The 18,838-nt window shown below is 39.1% G+C and overlaps 1 protein-coding gene across 1 annotated transcript in view; it reads left to right on the top strand.

Annotated features, from left to right (window-relative positions):
• Nucleotides 1-222: 222 nt before the first annotated feature.
• Nucleotides 223-18,838, top strand: part of TET1 (tet methylcytosine dioxygenase 1) — a gene marked incomplete at its 5' end in the record, with an annotated part of 37,497 nt that continues 18,881 nt past the window's right edge. The window contains 5 exons of the mRNA XM_010285446.1: nucleotides 223-2,758; nucleotides 3,973-4,063; nucleotides 4,718-4,811; nucleotides 17,495-17,703; nucleotides 18,658-18,808. Coding sequence (XP_010283748.1) covers nucleotides 223-2,758; nucleotides 3,973-4,063; nucleotides 4,718-4,811; nucleotides 17,495-17,703; nucleotides 18,658-18,808 — 3,081 coding nt within the window. The remainder of the gene's footprint in view (nucleotides 2,759-3,972; nucleotides 4,064-4,717; nucleotides 4,812-17,494; nucleotides 17,704-18,657; nucleotides 18,809-18,838) is intronic.

An 18,838-nucleotide genomic window follows, 5' to 3' on the forward strand; every position in this document is an offset into this window, starting at 1 on the left:
CCCCCCCCCGTGGGGGAAAAATTGTTATAAATATGGACAGGGTCTTTAGGTTGTGGTGGTTTTTATGACTTCTTGTTTTTTTTCCAGTGTCTGTTCTTGTGCTTCATTAGGATATTCCTCATATCTGTTAAAATAGGGCTTAATTGCTTAACATTTTATGATTCTTATTTTTAATGTTTTTGAACAGCTGTTACAACACATTGTTTTATTATTATTTTATAGGCAAATTTAGAAAACAAACCAGTAAATGGCCGCAGACCAGAACTCATGGAATGCAGTATATGTGGTCATGGTGAAAAATACAGGGTGAAAACAAACCAAACGGTACCCATTGAAAATGTGCAGTTTAAGGAGAAAGAAAGAATGACAGGCTTAGAAGCAGAGAAGTGGGCACATAACGAGAAGCCATCTTTTGGTGCCCATGTCAATGGAGATATCCATGGAACTGTGACAGGCAACGAACACTTGAAAAATGCTGAAGACAGTGAAAGAGCAGTCTCTCCCAGTCAGTTAATTGAGCCAAAAAAGTCATTTGCACAGACCATCAAAAATGGCATAAAACCCCTACATTATTCACCACCAGAAGCAGGTGCTTCGCTGAAAAAAGTATCCGTAGAAGAAAGGGTAGATTGGACCAGCAACTCCCATATGCAATGGACGAAGGGTACCAATTTGAATAACATAGTAAACACTCTGACAACTGGCATTGGCTGTGTTCACGCAGAAGAACAAGGACGTGTTTTAATGAAAGAGGAAAACTGCACTTGCAGCGTCTTTGAGGATTCTGCGAAGTCAGTTTTGCAGACGGGTTCCATTTCGGATCTGCAAGAAAGCTTCTGTTGTCCTCCGGTGCCCGAAGAGGAAGTGCATGTAAGGAAGGATGGCTTTAAAGTACCTAATGCAGAGACACAGCGTGAGGATTCTTCACTCCAGCCGACTTTCTTGTCCCTGATTAAAAACAGAAATTTAACTGTAGAGCAGGTTGTAGCTATTGAAGCTTTAACGCAGTTATCCGAAGCCCCTTTAGAAACAACTTCACCAGCTAAAACTGAAAGTACTGAACGTACAGAAGCAGCAGCTTCCAACTTGCTCCATGGTTATAAAAGGGATATCTCATCCTCCTTCACATCGTCTGCATTAAAAGAAATCAAAGACACTTACTTACAGAACGAGCAACAGCTCTTGGCTCACTGCGCTCACTCGCAGAAGCAGCTCCCTAATAAGGCAGTGTTATACAATGGCCAAAGTTCAGTTTCTGAGTTGCGTGATAAACCTGCCAATCTGGCTGGTGAGATGTATAAATTACAGTTATCCTCAAGAGATACCAAAACTTTATCTGACTTAACATCTAATCCAAAACCATTTTCAGGATATACTACCAAGAAAAATTACACTCATGATCCAGTCACCCTTGCACGGTATTGCAGTCCTTCACATAATGTCCAGCAAACAAGTAACAGCTTGGAAACTCTTGGCCAGTTAGAGCAAAAGCCAACCTGTAATGATTTGAACTTGGAAGCTAGCTCTTCAATCAAAGAAGGAGGAGTTCACAGCCAGGATGAAGAGGATGTAGCTACACAACTAACTCAACTTGCAGCGCTAATTGAATCAAACCAGACAAATCCAGAGCAGAAGCATGACATAAAGGCGTCACTGTTTAATCTGATATCACAGGAGAGGCAGCCAAAATATAACCAAGATGTGCTGAAGAAAAAAGAATCTGTATTTTTTAGGCATAATTACAGTTCATTATTGTTAAAACAAAAACAACCAACAAATAAAAAAGGAAATGCCGTACCATGGAAACCAAGACACAAAAAGAAGCCTCAAGAAGCACGCTATCAACAAAATAATCAAAACCAGCTAGAGCTGTTGTCGTGCCAGCATAGTGAGTTACAGGACATTTGGATATCATCAAAACTGCACAAGCTTGGTCAAACCATGCCACAGGACTCCAGAATAGCTCCGTCTGAAAAAAAATCTCCAAGAACCAAAGTACAGAGAGCACTGAATCAAAATACTTTAGCTTCACAAGAAAAAACTAAATTATTTCTCCCGCAAACGCAGATAAAATTCCATAGATGTTTACCTGAAGTATCGCAAGAGAAAAAAAAAGACAGGCTGTTTGACTGTGAAGTGGTGAATGAGCAAATCAAAACTGCAGGCGCTGGTGACCCACTAGGCATGGATCCCCTGAAAAATGAAGTTGTTGCGCATAATCAATATAGCGACCTGTCCTCCCGTAATCCTCTGGCTTTTTCGCAACTGAAAACAGCATCCTTATTGAACAGACCAAGTGAAAACCTACAAATGTTTACAGAAAAATGTAATTCTCAGGTACAGCAAACAGGAAATGTCAGTCAGACGCAACCTTTGCCTCAAACTTTTGATCAATCTAACCTGAGAGCTAACGAAATGCGTAGTGAAGACAAAACCTATATTCAGCAGGGTGCTGTCGAACAACAAATAGATCCGAAGTCGCAGGTGCTGCCTGTTCCCTGTGGTGGGGCCCAGGTACCAGGTTCTGTTGAAGCGCTCAGGAATATGGAATGTGCGGGCGAAGTGACAGTTTTGACGTCAACCAGTTTGGGTACTGACCACCCACAGAGCACAGCCGACTCAGGGTGTTCTCCAGCAAAAAACACACTCAGCAGTTTCCTTGAATCACCTATGAAGTTTCTTGATACCCCTACAAAAAATTTAATAGATACACCTACAAAAAAAGGACAATCTGAATTGCCAACTTGTGACTGTGTCGGTAAGTCTTTTTGCTAACTTTTGCCTGTACCTTTCAGATGGAGGTGTGTTCATGTTGCTTCCTTTAATTGTGAGGAAATGTACTTGATGCTTAGCTGTGGCAACAGGATCAGTATTTCACCATTAGGAAATGGGAGGAAATTATTTTTTCCCTTTTTCTAACTTTTGCCTGGTGTTCTTTGGGCATGGCAAAATTGAGTATTTTTGGTATTGCAACTGGCAGGTTTAAATTCTCAAATTTAAACCCAGGAGGAAAAGGAGTTTTTCTGTTTGTTGCTTTGTCATTGCTGACTCGTGCTCTATGTGAGTTTATCTGCAGTATATCAGATTCTGATTTTTATGGTCAGGAACTAGTTTTTGCCTGAGATGGGCTGGGCAAAAATGTCATTGTTGCCTAAATGCTTTTAGATAAGCAGTGGGGCATAGTTGTGGGCTGTCTTGTTACTGTCACTGTTAGTCCTGATGGCCGATGTCAGTTTGCCTTGAAGAGTCCATGTCAAAGGCTACTAGATGCTTCTCATCGCAGAAAGGACAGGTAAGGTGGAGTTCAGCCGAGGCCCCATATGTAATAATTTGTGCTGCAGGATGAGATGTCAGACTGAACTCAGTATTGAGGATTTTGCAAATACAGCTTGATTGATGGTGTTAGACGTGCTGTGTTTTCAGACTATCCAAGTGCACAGATGGAAAAACAAGTCAGAGACTTAACAACAAATTGTACACAGGCAGATTGTTTCATCTTTGCTTTAACATTCTGCATCAACAGAGTGCCAGTTGAGAGGCCTGGATTATGTTTTTTAGTTCTGTCATATATGACTATCAGTGAATTTTTTTTCTTCATCAATTCTCCTTTGTCTAAAATGAATTAATAATGTTTTCCTATAAACAAGGATATTGAGAAGCGTACTTAGTCAATACATGCCAGCTCTTGTAATGAAAATTTATAAAGAGTGCAAAATACTAATATAATTAGGATTACTTTATAACGTGAAGAAAAAATGCTAGTAGATTAATAGGAAGAAACAAGTAAAGAAATAATTTTGATGCCTCTGAGGAGAAAAACCTGTTATACTCTCACTTGTTACGTTTCAGGGACCAGTTTTATGTATTGTAATTTAATTTGGAAGGTGTTTCTGTAAACCATTTCTAAGCTTACTTGTAATGGTGTAAATAAATTTTGAATGTGCCAACTTAGTTTTCTCAACCTGCTTACAGAGCAAATTATAGAGAAAGATGAAGGCCCATATTACACACACCTCGGGACAGGACCAAGTGTTGCTGCTGTGAGAGAAATAATGGAGAACAGGTGAGGAAAATTCAGCATTTAATGCTCACAGTATTTTTGACTGTCTAAACAGGAAAGGAGGGAGATGAGAAATCAGGTGTTACGTTTAGCTTTGCTTTTCTAAACTTTTTGCTGTGCTCCTTTGTAAAGTGTTTTCTTGTTCAGATGTGCACGAGGTGGGCATTAGCATTTCAGTTCCAAACTCATGTGTCTTTTCTGAGCTTTTGCAACTTTAGGGTTGAATTTCAAGTGTGGTGTTGCTCTTAGGTGCCATTGAAGTCAATAGGAATGACAGAAATCAGCAGCTGGCAGAATGAGGTTTTCTATTGTCCTATGTGCAAAGAAGCTGTGGCAAACTGGGCAGAAAGGTCACATTAGTGACTAAATGCATTAGGATTTACATGCAGATAACATTTTCTTCCCCAAATAACGTTTCCTTAGTGGCAGAAAATTTTCATCAGAAAAGAGATGTCAAAAATCACTTTTGCAAATAGAATGATTAAGTTTAAGTGACTTCTAATGTCAAAAAATACTTTTTAACTTTTAAATATTTGGGTTTTCTTCTATTCTCAGTAAAGTAAAAATAAATTTGTTACTCTTGTTTTATTGAAAATATTTTCTGTTTTAAAATGGTCTACAGCAATTTGTTTTACTCATGAACTTTCTTAAATGCAGGTATGGAGCAAAAGGAAGCGCTGTAAGAATAGAGGTAGTGGTTTATACAGGAAAGGAAGGAAAAAGCTCTCAGGGGTGTCCAATTGCCAAGTGGGTAAGTTTTTATGTTACAGCAGTAAAATTGTTTTGTGTGGCTTTTAAATATCAAGTGATGTGTAGTCCTTGAGCTTAAATATAATCTGATCTTTACTGAAGATCTCGTTCTTCATTTAATTGATCTGTAAGTCTGCCTGAATGATGAAGCTAAGGAAAACTATTCTTTTTTTAAATTTGAGATGTGGTGCTATATGTTATGCTGTGGTTTGAATGAGTGTAAAAAAGTGCTTAATGGAGCTAGCAGAGATGACCAAATCAAGGGTGAGAAGACCCTGACAGTGTCCCAAAGTTGGAGTGTCTGGTGAAATATGTTATTGGGAAGTGTGAGAGAAAAGAAGGGATGGTGGCTTGGGTGAGTTGAAAAACTATCCAGTAACGTTTTTAAAAACCCTTCTCAGTTGTATGAACACCTGAAGAAAAGAGAGTATGATGGATGAGGAAGTTCAGTCTCATATGCCATGGAGTTCAGTTCTATTTTTGAGGAATTGAACTCAGTATTTGGAAATGTAAATGTTATGGTGACAGTTTTCACCCAAGTCTTGTCTCACATTGCTTCATAGGAGCCAGGAAATGAGGTAACAGACACAAGCTCCAGGAGAGAGCTTGGAAAGAATTGATTGTCCTTAATCTTTGCTGAAACCACCGAGGGAGGTAAAAAGTAGACTGAAAAATCTTGTAAACTGAGTTTTGGAAAATAATAAAAGAACTTGGTTGCTAAACAAACAAACAAAAAAATCTATTGCTGTATTTAGGAATTTCAGACTTGATTGAAAAAACGATGAAGATAACTGTACAGTTGGTAGTCTAGCGTTTGTAACTACATGACAAAAATAAGGTTATTACATGTTGTACGTGAATGGTATTGCATGCTAAACACTGCTTATTTTTGCAACAGTCAAAATGTGGTTTTCATACTCAATACATAAACTATTTTTCAGAAAAGAATCCCATATGTGCGTGTTGCTTCAGATAATATTTAATAACAAATCAGCATCCAAGGAAAAAAAGATGGTAAAACTAATTTCATAAGCAACTGACCCCAAAAGAATGGAATGATTTTTTTTTCAGCGTTTCAACTAAACAAAACACTGAGTTCTATGAGAGGACAGGAGTTAAAAATCTTACCTTGGAAATAGTTGGAAAGAAGGCATTTATAGCTAACCCTTAACTTCGATATTTTTTTTTTTCCTGTTGCCAATTATCAACATACTGTCTTCTATGTAAAACAGAAATGATAGATTTTATTTCATATCTGCATGACTGTAGGTGTCCAACATGTGTGTACATTATGGCAGTCAGAAAGCACTCGGGTGCATACAGAAAAGGCTGTTTTAAGGTATGGGGACCTGCTCTCCAGTTAGTTAGATTTTCACATTTCTGTATGTAATGTGTTTGCAAGAGTAAACTTCAACGTTCCTTTAACTTAAGTTCCAATCTTGTTTTGTGCAGCAGTGACTTTTTTTGTGTGCCGGTTCAGACCTAAAGAGGATGAATGCTTTTCCAAGTCTTCTGTTACTGTGTGACTGTTCAGTACAAGAGAGGGAAGGAAATCACTGAAATCTCCTCTGTAGAACTGTTTCATCCTGTATAAAATACACATTTTGGGGTTGGTATTCATAATGTGTTGCATTAACTTTTCATTGGCAATGCTAATTTTAATCCTTATAACGGAGCATATTTGGGTTTTGGCTATGACCAAAGAAACATAATTGTGAAATTTGTTTGAAAGCATATGGAAAAAGTTTGCTGTGCTCTCTGGTAATTGCAGTCACAAGGTTCTGTCATAGGCACAGAGACTTTCACTTACTCATTTACAGTGTACTTTGGGACAGACTCATTTCTGCTTTGCAGATGGACGAGCTATTGAGAAGGGCCTAGGCCTCCTGAGAGACTTGCTGGTGAGAGCACCGTGATGGAGCTCTGCTGAAGCAAATATGATAAGAAAAAATTGAATGTGTCTGATCATATTAAACTATTTTTCCCAATTAATTTTCCCTATTTTGACTAGATAATTTTGTCTTATTGGTTCATTAGAAACATTTTGAGATTAAAGGAGGCTTTCTAAATACCTGTGTGCATACATTCTTCTGTTAGTGACTGCATTTCATAATACTGATTCCCTCCTAAATTGTTTTCACTTAAGTGGCTCTATTTCTTTTAATGTGCCTGGTGTGTTAAACATTTACTGAGACAGACTCCTTTCCCCAAAAGGAGCTGATGTTTTCTTTCTTAGACTTCAAGTTACCATGAACTTGCATAATCTCTTCTCTTTCAGTCTTCTTTAGCGAAGAAATAAACATCTGTCTCCTCTGTATTTTTTTCAGATATAATATTTTAGGGTGATACTTCGTCCCTCTGAATGTAGACAAGAATGCTGCTATTAGCTGAACTTAAATGTAATTATTACCTAGGGTTTGAAACCTTATGATAGTTGTATGTGTAAGCATTAGTAGATTGACACCTACAGAAGCTAAACTGTGTGCAGTGAAGATGAGCCTGCTGTTGTTTTCGCTACATGTGGTGGCAAGGAGACTGCTTGACCTCTGATTTTTTTGTTGTTGTTGTTGCATCAGAAATTGTATTGTCTCATTAATAGTTTTGCCTGAGATTTCAAATGTGTGGATATCTGTGTAGGTGATAACTGTGTGATTAGAAAATAACTTACCATTCTGTGACATACGCTGGGGTAAATGTACTCTTCTTTCTTTTCTGTTTGGATTTTTTTTGCTTTGTCTAAGTTCATCAAGCTTCTTCATAATAAGTTAGAGGAAAAAAAGGTTTGCAGTACTGAAATTACTGGCCTGTCTTTCTTAGTAGCCTGTTCATATAATAAAAAGTTTTCATGTTACTGTGCATTTCCTATAACCAGCCAGTGATGCATGACTTGACTCATATTGGTCCCATTGTTTATCAGTGCTTTGGCTGATAGCGATGTATTGTGGGGTTTTTTCTGCTCTCAGTATGCCTGGTGGTAAATTATGATTACCTCAATTTATGTGAAATGGTTTATGAATTTGTTAGTTGTTCGTGAGTAACTCGCTGTACGCATCATTCTGCTGTACTGAAGTCAAAGGTACATGTCACTGACCGCAGAGGAGGTCAGCTTCGGGTCTTAGTGTTTTCTGGCGTAAACCTATTTCCTATAGGTTCCTTCTCTTGGTTTCAGCGGATGTTGACTTGGATCAACTAGGCTATCGTTGCTATCTGTTGTCTTTATTGAGAGTTGCTATGTAATTTTTAAGGCTCCAGCTCTGAATAAGACGAGAGATAAGAAGCGATAAAAATGGCCAGGTCAAGGGTGGAGGTCCTTCGTGCTGATATCCTGTCTCCAGCGCTGCCCGATAGCAGAAGGGTGTAAGAGCAGGGCAGTTGCCTCCAAGAAGGCTCACTTAGTTTCCAATAATTCATAGCTTTGTGGTTCCCTGAGCTGGAAGCAGTGTCTTTGTGTTCAGTTGCCTTTCATAAATGTTGTCATCTTTAGTTCTCCCTTTCCTTCCTGTTCTCTTATGCTAGGAGTTAAAATGCTGGCATAATGTTTTCATCTTTGTGCTCTGTTCCCAGTAATTCCTAGCAGTTGTTTTTGCTTTTTCTTGGTAGCAGAGCAGTGATTTGGCATTTTCATAGTGCTTTCTATGATTATGCCAGATTCTCATTCCTGCATGGCCAACTCTGAGTCCATCTCTATCTAAAATTAAAGTTGTTTTCACCATGTGCATTAAATACGCACATCTACAGTGAATTTCATCTGCCATTTTACTGTCCGCTCAGCAGTAGAGTTCCTCCTTCATTTGTTTGCAGACTGTGCTTGTCTTCACTACTCTGAATTGTTTAGCGTCATCAACAAATATTGTCATCCTTTTATTTACCCTTAACAAACAAGCTGAAGAGCACAAGCTTGAACACAGTTCTACAGTGCTCCCATCGGAGACATACCAGCCTTTGTTTCGTGTCTTTTCACCAATTATTCATGTGTGGTCTTTTAATTTGTCCCAAGACACATGAGGGGTTTTTTTAAGAGCCTTTACTAAGGGACCTTACTGAATGACTTTTGGAAATCTAGAAAGACTGGCAGTATGACTGAGCTGTGACTTCACTTCAGAAGAGTTTACTTGACTTCTCCCTGTGCATCAGACTTTCCTGTGCGATCGCTGCTTTGCCCCGTGCAGATACCAGGCTACTGTGATGACTGAATCAACATATTTCTTCTAGGATCTTTTTACCGAGCGATACCCCCTTGATAGTCCCCCTTGGTAGTCTTCAGGCCCCCTGGCACTAATGTGTTACAAATCAAGACAGCACACATGACAATACTTCAGTTGTTTCATCCTTGAGTTTCTTTGGTGGATATTATCTCAACTTGGCAAATTGCTGCTGTTTGGTGTGGGGGGCTGGTTGTTTGGTTTTGGGGTTTTTTGTCACTGTTGTCCTACAGCCACTTTTGTCAGGGCTTTAACTTCAGAAAAAAATCCTTGGCTGTGCCCTGTGAAGAAGGTTTCTGACATAGGAATCTTCCTAAGCTTCTTGTTGGTGAACACAGCAGAAGTGGGTTTTGCATCTTGAGCCTTATCTTCTCTAAGCACCTTTTTTTATATGTTTGTTTTTTCTTTTAATAAACACTTGGATGATCTGCTGACCCTTCGGATTCTGTTAGCCTGCTGGTGACCCTAATTTGTTTGAAAATACGGTATTATGAGGTTTTATGCCTTTTCCAAGTAGTTTCTCAAACTCTTTCACTTCTGTACTATCTGTCAGCCTTTTTTGGTTTTATATTTATAACTTGACAGTCCTTTATCTTTTCTGTAGTGTTGGTTGTACATTGGTAGGATATATAAATAATAAAAAATAGGGGTGGATTAAAAATGGATAAAAAATCCGATTACAAATACTTTTAAAATACAGTTGAATTTGAAATTAGTCCTGTACAGACCTAAACCTAATATTAGCCTCTGAAATTAATCACATTTTTAGAAGTAATGCTTGGGTAGCCTGCTCTTATAACTCTATCTTTTATAGATCATTGAACTGATAGGAATTTGTAGCTAAATGTCAGAAACTACAATTTGTTGAGTGCTGAATGAGCCTTGATAACAATAAATTGTTCTGCAGATGCAGAGAAGATGATTTTTTTCAGTTTGCGAGTTTAGTTTGAGTTGAGAAAGTGATTGAAATTGGGAATTGAAAAAGCAAGACGACTGAGAAGTTACTGCAGCTTCTAGGCTCTCTATGTGCAAGTTATTGTTAGTATTAGAAGAGATGTGTAATTTATTAAAGAAGAAGAACTGACGAATGCGCAAGGTACTTTGCTCTGCAGTGGATGATCGTTACTAATCAACCGAGCTGTCAGAGGACCACTTTATCCGGGAGTCAGGACTCTGATGCTTATTTTCTGTATCCTGCTTGGCAGTGAAATGGTCAGGAGGTCTGGTGCGGTGCTGCTGGCTAGGGGATAGTGACGCTGTTGTGCTATTTGGAACATGATAGAGTGAGGAATTTTTGAAATGGCCTTCAAAAAGGCTTTAAAGTAAATTCTCCTGGACTGACAGTCCCCTGGCCACAGGTTTAAGTAGAATGTGCAGCTCCATTCCACTTTAAACAGCGTACTGTACTTGAAGCTTTTATTTACTTTATTTAGCTGTCTGGTTAAATGAAGTTCTCTGTAGGACAAGTCTGTAAAGGAATTAATTTTGGCACATGGAAAAGGTGGTTGGTGGGAGTTTTGTTCACCTTTTTGCACAACGCTGTATTTGAGCATCAGTTCCTTGCCATGGTGTTGTAATACGTTAAGTTAGTGTGTGTTGCAGGTACTGTAGCTGTGCAGCCACTATTTTCACTGTTTGCTGGGAGGCATACGTGCTCAATACAGAATTAGAGGAGTTTATTTTGGACAGAAATATTTGTCATGTTATCCAAAGTAAAGCTGTTCTTTAAGTGCTGCGGTGCTTTGAGATTCACAATTATGAGAAACTTCTATATGGTTTCTGAAGTAAATAGCAGTGTTTTAATATTGTTTAATATGAAAAACTACTCAAAAAAACTATTTTAATAGAGTAAATGTGAAACATAAAAGCTGTGTTAAGGTAAACAAAGTTAAGTATTACAAAAGAGCAAGTATTTCAGTTGCTATTATCACTACTTTAATTAAGACAAATGGGATATCTGAACAAACTGAGAGAGTAGATTCTTACGTCATCCATATCATACAAAGTGCAGTTTACTGTTGCCTGCAATATAACGGAAAGAGAAGTTTGAGGCGGTAAGGAGGGTAAGAGGGCACTGGGAATTGAGACTTGAATTTTGTCTTCATTTCTGCAGTAGTGGTTGCATGATTATAGAAGAATCACTTCACCTATATGTACTGCAGTCTGCTCATTTGTAAACTGTACAATACCACTTCCAGCAGCAACTTGAAAAAAGTATTTGCAGGTGATTGCAGATATCACACTTCAGTGATATTCCTGTAAAAATAACTAAATTGCTTCATAGTATTGTGATTGGTAACTGGTAAACTGATGGAGGCAAAATCTGCAGGCTAGAAAACTTGGAGCCAAACTGTTCTAAGAGAGTTGCCTATTTCAGGAAATTACAGTGAGCAGTTAAGCTATGTTCTCACTTTAAAATCAACTACTGATATCCTGCAAAGGGTTACAGTGGAGCCACATGGAGGTGAAATAAACCTGAAAAGGACCTTTTTGTTGGTTCCTCTTTTTTTATCCAGTAATTTACAGCAGTGTATTTAACTCGCAATTTAAATTTTGTACCATTTGCTAGTGGTGTCTGTTTTATATCACGTTAAAGTTAACACAACTATTCTGGTGATCCTAAAGTAATTTCTCATCCATGTGGTAATTCAGCATCTGGTATGCTGAGCTTCTGCAGTTTGACTCCTAGCTACTTACATAAGTCATGTACGTGCTAATTTAGACAGACTGGCTTATGTTTAAGGACATCAAGTGATTTTTATTCACAGTGTACTTATTCCTTGTTCTAGAGCTCCCGCCAAGGGTTGAGACAGTTTCTTCAACAATCTAAAAGAAATAATTCAAGTAAGTAGAACTCAAGCATTTGGACAGCTGAAGCAAGTTTTACTGGTAGCATAAGTTTAGTGATGCTGTTCAATGTATTCAGAAATGATTTGAAAGAAGTGGGAGACGCTGAGGTGACAAACTGCTGACGATACAAAGTTGTTCAGGATAATGAAGAAGAGGGACAGATACTGTGAAGAGCATGAAGGACTTGTGATCCAGAATGAATGGCCACTAAAATGATAGATAAAACTCACTCGATGAATATAAAGCTACACAAAAAAAGTGTTTATATGCATATATGCAGTGATGGATGCTAGGTTGAGTGTTAACTGCTTGGGATAATAGTTCATTAGACAGCAGCTTCAGTGTTCAGTAGTGATGAAAACAGCAAAAGAAACTGGCGAGGGTTACAGGGGAGGAATAAAGAAAACATGAAATGTAATTACGCCTCTGTGAGAAAGCATGCTGCACCCCAGTCTTGAACACTGTCTGCAGATCTGGTCCCCCAACTCCAGAAAGTGCAGCAGAACTGGGAAAGAGAGGCAGAGGTACAGACCCTCATTAGCCTGGCAGAGAGGGAAGGGGAGAAAGCAGGACACTCTAAAGTCTTTGGTGGCATGGAGAGCTGAATAGCAATCTATTTTTCACAGTCTCATCCTATATCAAAATTAGACGGGACTAGCAGGGGGCGAGCTCAGCACGACGAAAAGGTAATGTTTTTTCTTTCACGTAGTCTGCAATTAAGCTTTGCCCAGGAATTAATGTAGTGGATGGTAAAATGCTGCGTAGATTTAGAAGTAAGTGGACAAATGCACAGAAGGCAAATCCTTTCAAAGCTGGAAGAAAGTAAGACCCCTGAGCTGCTGGCAGGTGGCTGGAAGGTGCCTGGCAGCAGTTGTTGAGAAGCAACTCCTCTTAGTCACTATCAGGATCAGGATAAGACTGGACAGTCCGCTCCTCTGTCCTTGTCCTGCTCTTGTATTCTTCAGTTCTTTAATTCTTAACATCCCTTTCTGTCTCTTTGCTATCCTTGTATGTGAGGGAGTGCAAAACTAACTTTTCCTCTTGTTTATCCCATAACCTGTTGCTAAATTGCTGGAGCAAGTTCTGCTGCGTATGGCACCTCTTCAATAAATATGCTGTAGTTTTTGGTTCATGCTTACTGTTAGGAAAATTGGGTAAACTTCTGCCTTTGTGACTTGCAGAAACAGAGGTTTAGCTGTGGTATGATGCCATAATATGGCATCAGTAATATTGATCGTATTTCTGTCCTAGCTGTCAGGCTGTGGCTCAGCTTGAAGGCTTGCTTATATTCTCAGGTTCTGCCATGTGAGAATATCTGGGCTTGAATTGCTGTTTTCCTTTAGACATACACATAGAAGAACACATGGTTAGCCATTGTAAGGCAGAACAGGCATGGTACAGAAAGCAGTGGGCGTGGGTGCTTGACTACAGCACAGGAGGGATTTACAAAACTTGGTTTTGAAAACAGCCAGAATAAATGAGCATCCTGCCCAAATTGGCAACCTACAAGGATGACACCTGTGGTAGTCTGTGTCCAAATATGTATGTGTGTCCAAATATGCATGTGCATAAAAAAGCTCTTTGGAAGGGGGGGTGTCCCATTTCAGTTTTTCATTTTGTCCTAGATACGGTTATGTTGGCAGACAGGTGAGGGAGTGGGTAGCATGGAACTTCATGCCGAACAAGGCTGATGGGTATCGGTCAAGCGTTGTGGGGAAGTTTGTCAGGCCCGTTGCTTTCCAGAAGTGCTGCGTTGCAGCTGAAGCGGATCATTCATTGTCAGTGTGGGAATCTTTTGGTGGATGCTCAGTACTGATGACAGTTGTTGCTTGCTAAAATGAGTTTAGGGATAATCTGTCCCTACATACCTGTAAAAAGATAACCATATGACATTTAAGTGTTATATAATGCTTTACAAGCTTACTACAAGTCTGTTTTGTTGATTACATTATTTTTCTATGTGAGTCACTAAGAAGGTGTGGTTATTTTGTGTGGAAAAGTAATTACAGGGGAAAAGTTTTTATCCTTCCATTTTAAAAAGCTAGCGTTCAAGTTCCACCGCTTAACAAATGCTTATTTTCTCATTCCTTTTAAATGCATTAGGGACCACAATTAAACAAAGTGTAGTATTAAGTTATTTACTTTATCACTGTTGTTAACCACATCACAGAAATCATAAGTAGTACCAAGGACTTTTGGAGACAAGATTTGCCAGCTGATTTGTGCATTGTTCACAGTCTGAAGAAACATACGGGGACTTGCTCTGTTTGTTGCGTATTTAATATTTGGCATCTCGGTGTTTCATAGTTAAACAGTAAGTACACTGGGAATTACATTTGCAAACTTTCAAGAGCAAATAAATAGGCATTTAAAATTATAAAAGAATTGATTAATAAATTGCATTATTACCATATTCTCTGTGGCTGTGACAGCGTACTATTTCCATTTGCCTTACTGAGGAGGACCACTGTGACAAATGCATGCTGAAAAGAAAAGAATGAAGTGAACTAAAGCATAGGCTGAGATAGTATATATGCTACTCTCCTGGTGACATCATTAAGGTGGTGTTGCTGTTGTATGAATTTAACAAGTGTGATGTTTCTATAAAGTAAATAGCAGTGGGGGAGTTGGTTAAAACACTGTGTGGTTTGGGGATGTTTAAGGGGGAAAAGATCTTGGAACCATCCCCAGCAATTTCAAGCTGCAGAAACTGGAATGGGAATAAAGAAATAAACTAGAGACAGCTAAAGAGTAATTGAAGAAATGATCAGTCAACTAAAGCCTTACTACGTCTATTACTTAGAAAAATAGTAAGAAATCTGATCTGTAAGCACATGAGGCAAAATCTTGATAAGCTTGTAGTCATATTTTGGATTGTACCAATTACTCGGGTAACCACAAGTTTAGTGACAAAAGCAAATGCAGTCAGTGTTGCTTTAGCTTAATAAATATATACATATAATACAATATACCTATAATTTACTGTAGAGTTCAAAAATTTATTTGATGCAGTGAAGCACTGGAAGGCAAATGACAAGTTGGAAATTAGCAGAGTTACATCAGTGTTAACGTAACTAAGAAGTCAGCAAGTCAAGCAGTGCAGTGGCAGTTTCCCCCGCTAGAAAATTGTTAAATCGTCAAGAATGACATGGTGTTTCTGTTGGCTGAATTTATCCTATGGTTTTCAGTCATCCTGCTCAAATGTGCTTTTCTGTATATTGAGTGTGGCATTGCTGTGGATTTATTATTATTACACAAGAGAGACTCTGTTGATGACTGCTTTGAGAATGTCAGCCATAGCATGTGAAAGGCATCGTCAGGTTATATGGGAAAAGCAACACGGCTCCAGCTATGTCTGCATTGTCACTGGCTATGGGCCTGGAGGAGCTGTGCCTGTTTGGGAGCAAGTTGCGTTCTTCTAAGACTGTAACGGTGAGAAAAGTGCCTTATCTCTGGTAACAACAGGATGGGAGCACTCCAGCTGTAGCAGTCAGATAGGCATATGTTGTAACCTCTGAAGAGCCACAAGAATTAAATTCAGACAACTAATAAATCCATTAGCTACCTTTGTGGCCTGAAAGATGATGGATTGTAAAATGGTTTTGGGTCTAATAAGAGTATTGCGTTCTCCACTGCGTGCATAATGAAGCAAATTTTGGCAATGTTTAACTCCAGGGAAGCGTGGTGTTAGTTTAAAGGAAACTATAAATTTCCTTCCTGTCTGTTTGTCATTTTTCTTGGATTGTGTATTTCCAGTTTAGGACTGGATGAGAACTCGGAAAGGGCAACCTGATGTTGTACTCGGAAACTAAGAGGTACCAGATTTCCTTGCTGAAGTGACAAAGTCTAGAATCCAAACAAGGAGAAAAGAGATTAAAAGCATCACCCTTCATGCTGAGTAACAAAATTAAATTCCTCTCCTCCTGACCTGAAGGAACTGTACTGCCTCAGGAATGTAAAACTCACCCTGACATGAATAACCTGTATTGTGTATCAGCCATAACAGATTTTCTGTAAACCTCACTCAGATGTAAATGAGTTGCATTATTTTTCTTTCTTTATAAAAAATACTGTACTGGTTGGTCAGTCACAACCAAGATTCCTTTTGAGGAATGATATTTGAGATGCATTTGCTTGTTTTCTCATTAAGTTTAATGCTGACTGTAAGACTGTATGATTAACTTTAGAAGGGTGAGACTTTCTCTCTTGACACAAATTAACTTTAAGCTTGCTTCTTCCTGTTGAGGCTGCATAGATTCCCTCTGAAACTGTTCATCTATTAAAAACGTTTTCAGTTGCAGATTAATTGCAGGTGTACGTTGGTCCCCACTTTTAATGAGTTCAAATAATTTAGATATTCACAGCTGATCAGGCTAGGGATCACACATGAATGACAGCTGCACGTCTGGCAACAAAGAAGCTGTGATGTCAGTCCGATAGGGAATCTGCCTGAAAACTCAAATATGTGGAGATATTCAAAGAGTAAGTGAAACTCTGTTGCCTTCCTGCTTTTGTAGTCCATGACTTGTAGTGTGTCTGGGGGAGTTCTGCTGATGGAGAGGGGGTGTTGGGTGGGAAGCCAGGGTGACAAACCGCTTGTCCTGCGCAAGCGTATTGCTACAGAGCTGGCGGAGAATGGGTGCAATGTAAGGGCTCGCCGTCAGCATGTGGTGAGGAAGGGAGGCTTGCTGGTTCCCATCCTGTGTACAACAGAGCGAGGAAGAGGGTTTAGCCTCTCGTGCCCGAGAGGGGTCCAGGCCTAACCTTGAAGCTTAACGCTGAGGTCTTGACACCTTTGTTAGAGGCCTTATGCAGGCTATGCTGGCTAAAACACGTCTGAAGAACAGATAAACATATTTTAAAAGATTATGTTCCTGTATTACTTTAATACCTTTTTTTGGTCTTTTTGCTCCGTTTCAAATTGTGATAAAAGCCTAAATATGTGGGAGTAGGACTGTCTAGCTTTTTTTAGTTCAGTGGTATGTTGTACTGTTCCATATTGTGTTAGTCTTTGTGTTTTATGGGTAAGGTTGACAAAGATTGCTTTCCATATCGTACAGTTCCGTAAAAAACATCAGCACTCTGCTAAGAATTTTAATGTAGGTCATCTAGGGATACATTCTGAAAAATCTCATTGCTTCCTTCACTATGGGACACAACTTACTTTCATCGCTTTCTTCTAATCTCACTTTGCATGATGGGAACCATCTTCTGTACTGATGCGTCACTGTGGTAACCATCCTAACACATGCATACGTGTGCTTTTGTGGTGTGCTTTTCTGTACCTGCATTCTGGATTTTGGCAGTATGTTTTCTGTATTGTTTTCAAGGTAACTGTTAGGTTCTTAGTGGATTTCTTGTCTCAGGGTTACTGTTTCCTTCTAGTGCTTATTTTCCTCTTAATGTGCAGAACACCTAAAATATTCCTCCTCCTGTAAAATGTACTGCTATTTCTTCTACAGGTAAAAAGGTAATGCAAAATCGTGTTCTACACCAGACATTCCTGCCTGCTGATGGACAGTCTTAGGGCGGCAGTATTTCTTACTCTTCCAGGCTTTACATGTCCCGGAGAAGAGTAACGTTTTACGTGTTTCCTACACTTATCAAAGAATAAACAAAATGATTCTTCCAGGTGATACGAAGAAGTAGTGATGAGGAAAAGTTGCTGTGCTTGGTGCGTCAGCGTGCAGGACACCACTGTCAAACTGCCGTCATCGTGATTCTTATACTGGCCTGGGAAGGGATCCCTCACCTCTTGGCTGATACGCTGTACAAAGAACTGACGCAGAGTCTCAGAAAATACGGCTGTCCCACGAGCCGTAGATGTGCGTTAAATGAAGAGTAAGTGACTTTAATAGGAAATGATTGTTGTGTTGCCTTTTGAATGCAATGAATAATTTGAGGATTCAATAGTAAGACTAATAAAATAAATATGCAAAAGCTCATTTAAAATTACAAACCACTAGGTGTCATTTCAGTATAAAACTTAGTTCCTGGCTTCTCCTAGAGACCAGGCTCTAAGTGATAGCTGTACGTGGTACACCCAGGGATGGGTGCGGCAATGAACTTCTCTCCTGGCTTTGCAGACACTGCCCAAGACATTCAGTGTGCCCTTTGCACACATGGCCACGCTAAAGAGCTGCTAAGAAGGTGATATGTGACACTTTAAAATAAATGAGAGACTGAAGACTCATAATTAGGATCTTCTTCCCCGTCTGAGAGGAATATAGCTTAGCTGACTAGATAATATATTGCAACTGAGGTTCTGTAGTAGTGCTGCCTTTGTGGTGATTTTTGCGTAGCCTGCATCTAAGCAGACTAACAGCTGTGCGGTGACCTGAATCTAATGCTTGTGTCCTTAAAGGGTTGGGCTAAGGAGGGTTGTTCCACTTTGGAAGTTGGATCAATTTGGCACTAATGGTATTGCCGCATATAACAAAATAATTGTTGGATTTAGGGGTAACCTTTAGTAGGAGTGGTATTTCCTTGGATAAAAATTTTAGCCAACTGGAGAAGTCAAAATCAAGCAGTATGGGTATATTTATAGAGCTATAACTGTTTACGTATTTCCCACAAGTGGGACTCTGAGGAGTTTAGACTGTTTTTATGCAGAAAAAAAATCAGTCCTCTACACATAAATATTTCCTTAACAGAAAATATCTGGTTAAATCATGTGTTTTTAAAGTCCTGTGTTGTTATGCTATGTATTATAAAAGAAATAGCAAATAGCATTGACCTAAAAAAAAAAAAGCTGTGTTGTCAGCTGACTTGACGTGTCTTTATTTCCTTTCATAGTCGTACTTGTGCGTGTCAAGGACTTGATCCAGAAACTTGTGGAGCGTCATTCTCGTTTGGCTGTTCATGGAGCATGTATTTCAATGGCTGTAAATTTGCCAGAAGCAAAAACCCCAGGAAATTCAGGCTTCTCACTGATGACCCTAAACAAGTAAGATTTATTTTATTTATTTTATTGTTT

The sequence above is a fragment of the Phaethon lepturus genome, unplaced genomic scaffold (genome assembly GCF_000687285.1).
Source record: "Phaethon lepturus isolate BGI_N335 unplaced genomic scaffold, ASM68728v1 scaffold16854, whole genome shotgun sequence".
Lineage (NCBI taxonomy): Eukaryota > Metazoa > Chordata > Aves > Phaethontiformes > Phaethontidae > Phaethon > Phaethon lepturus.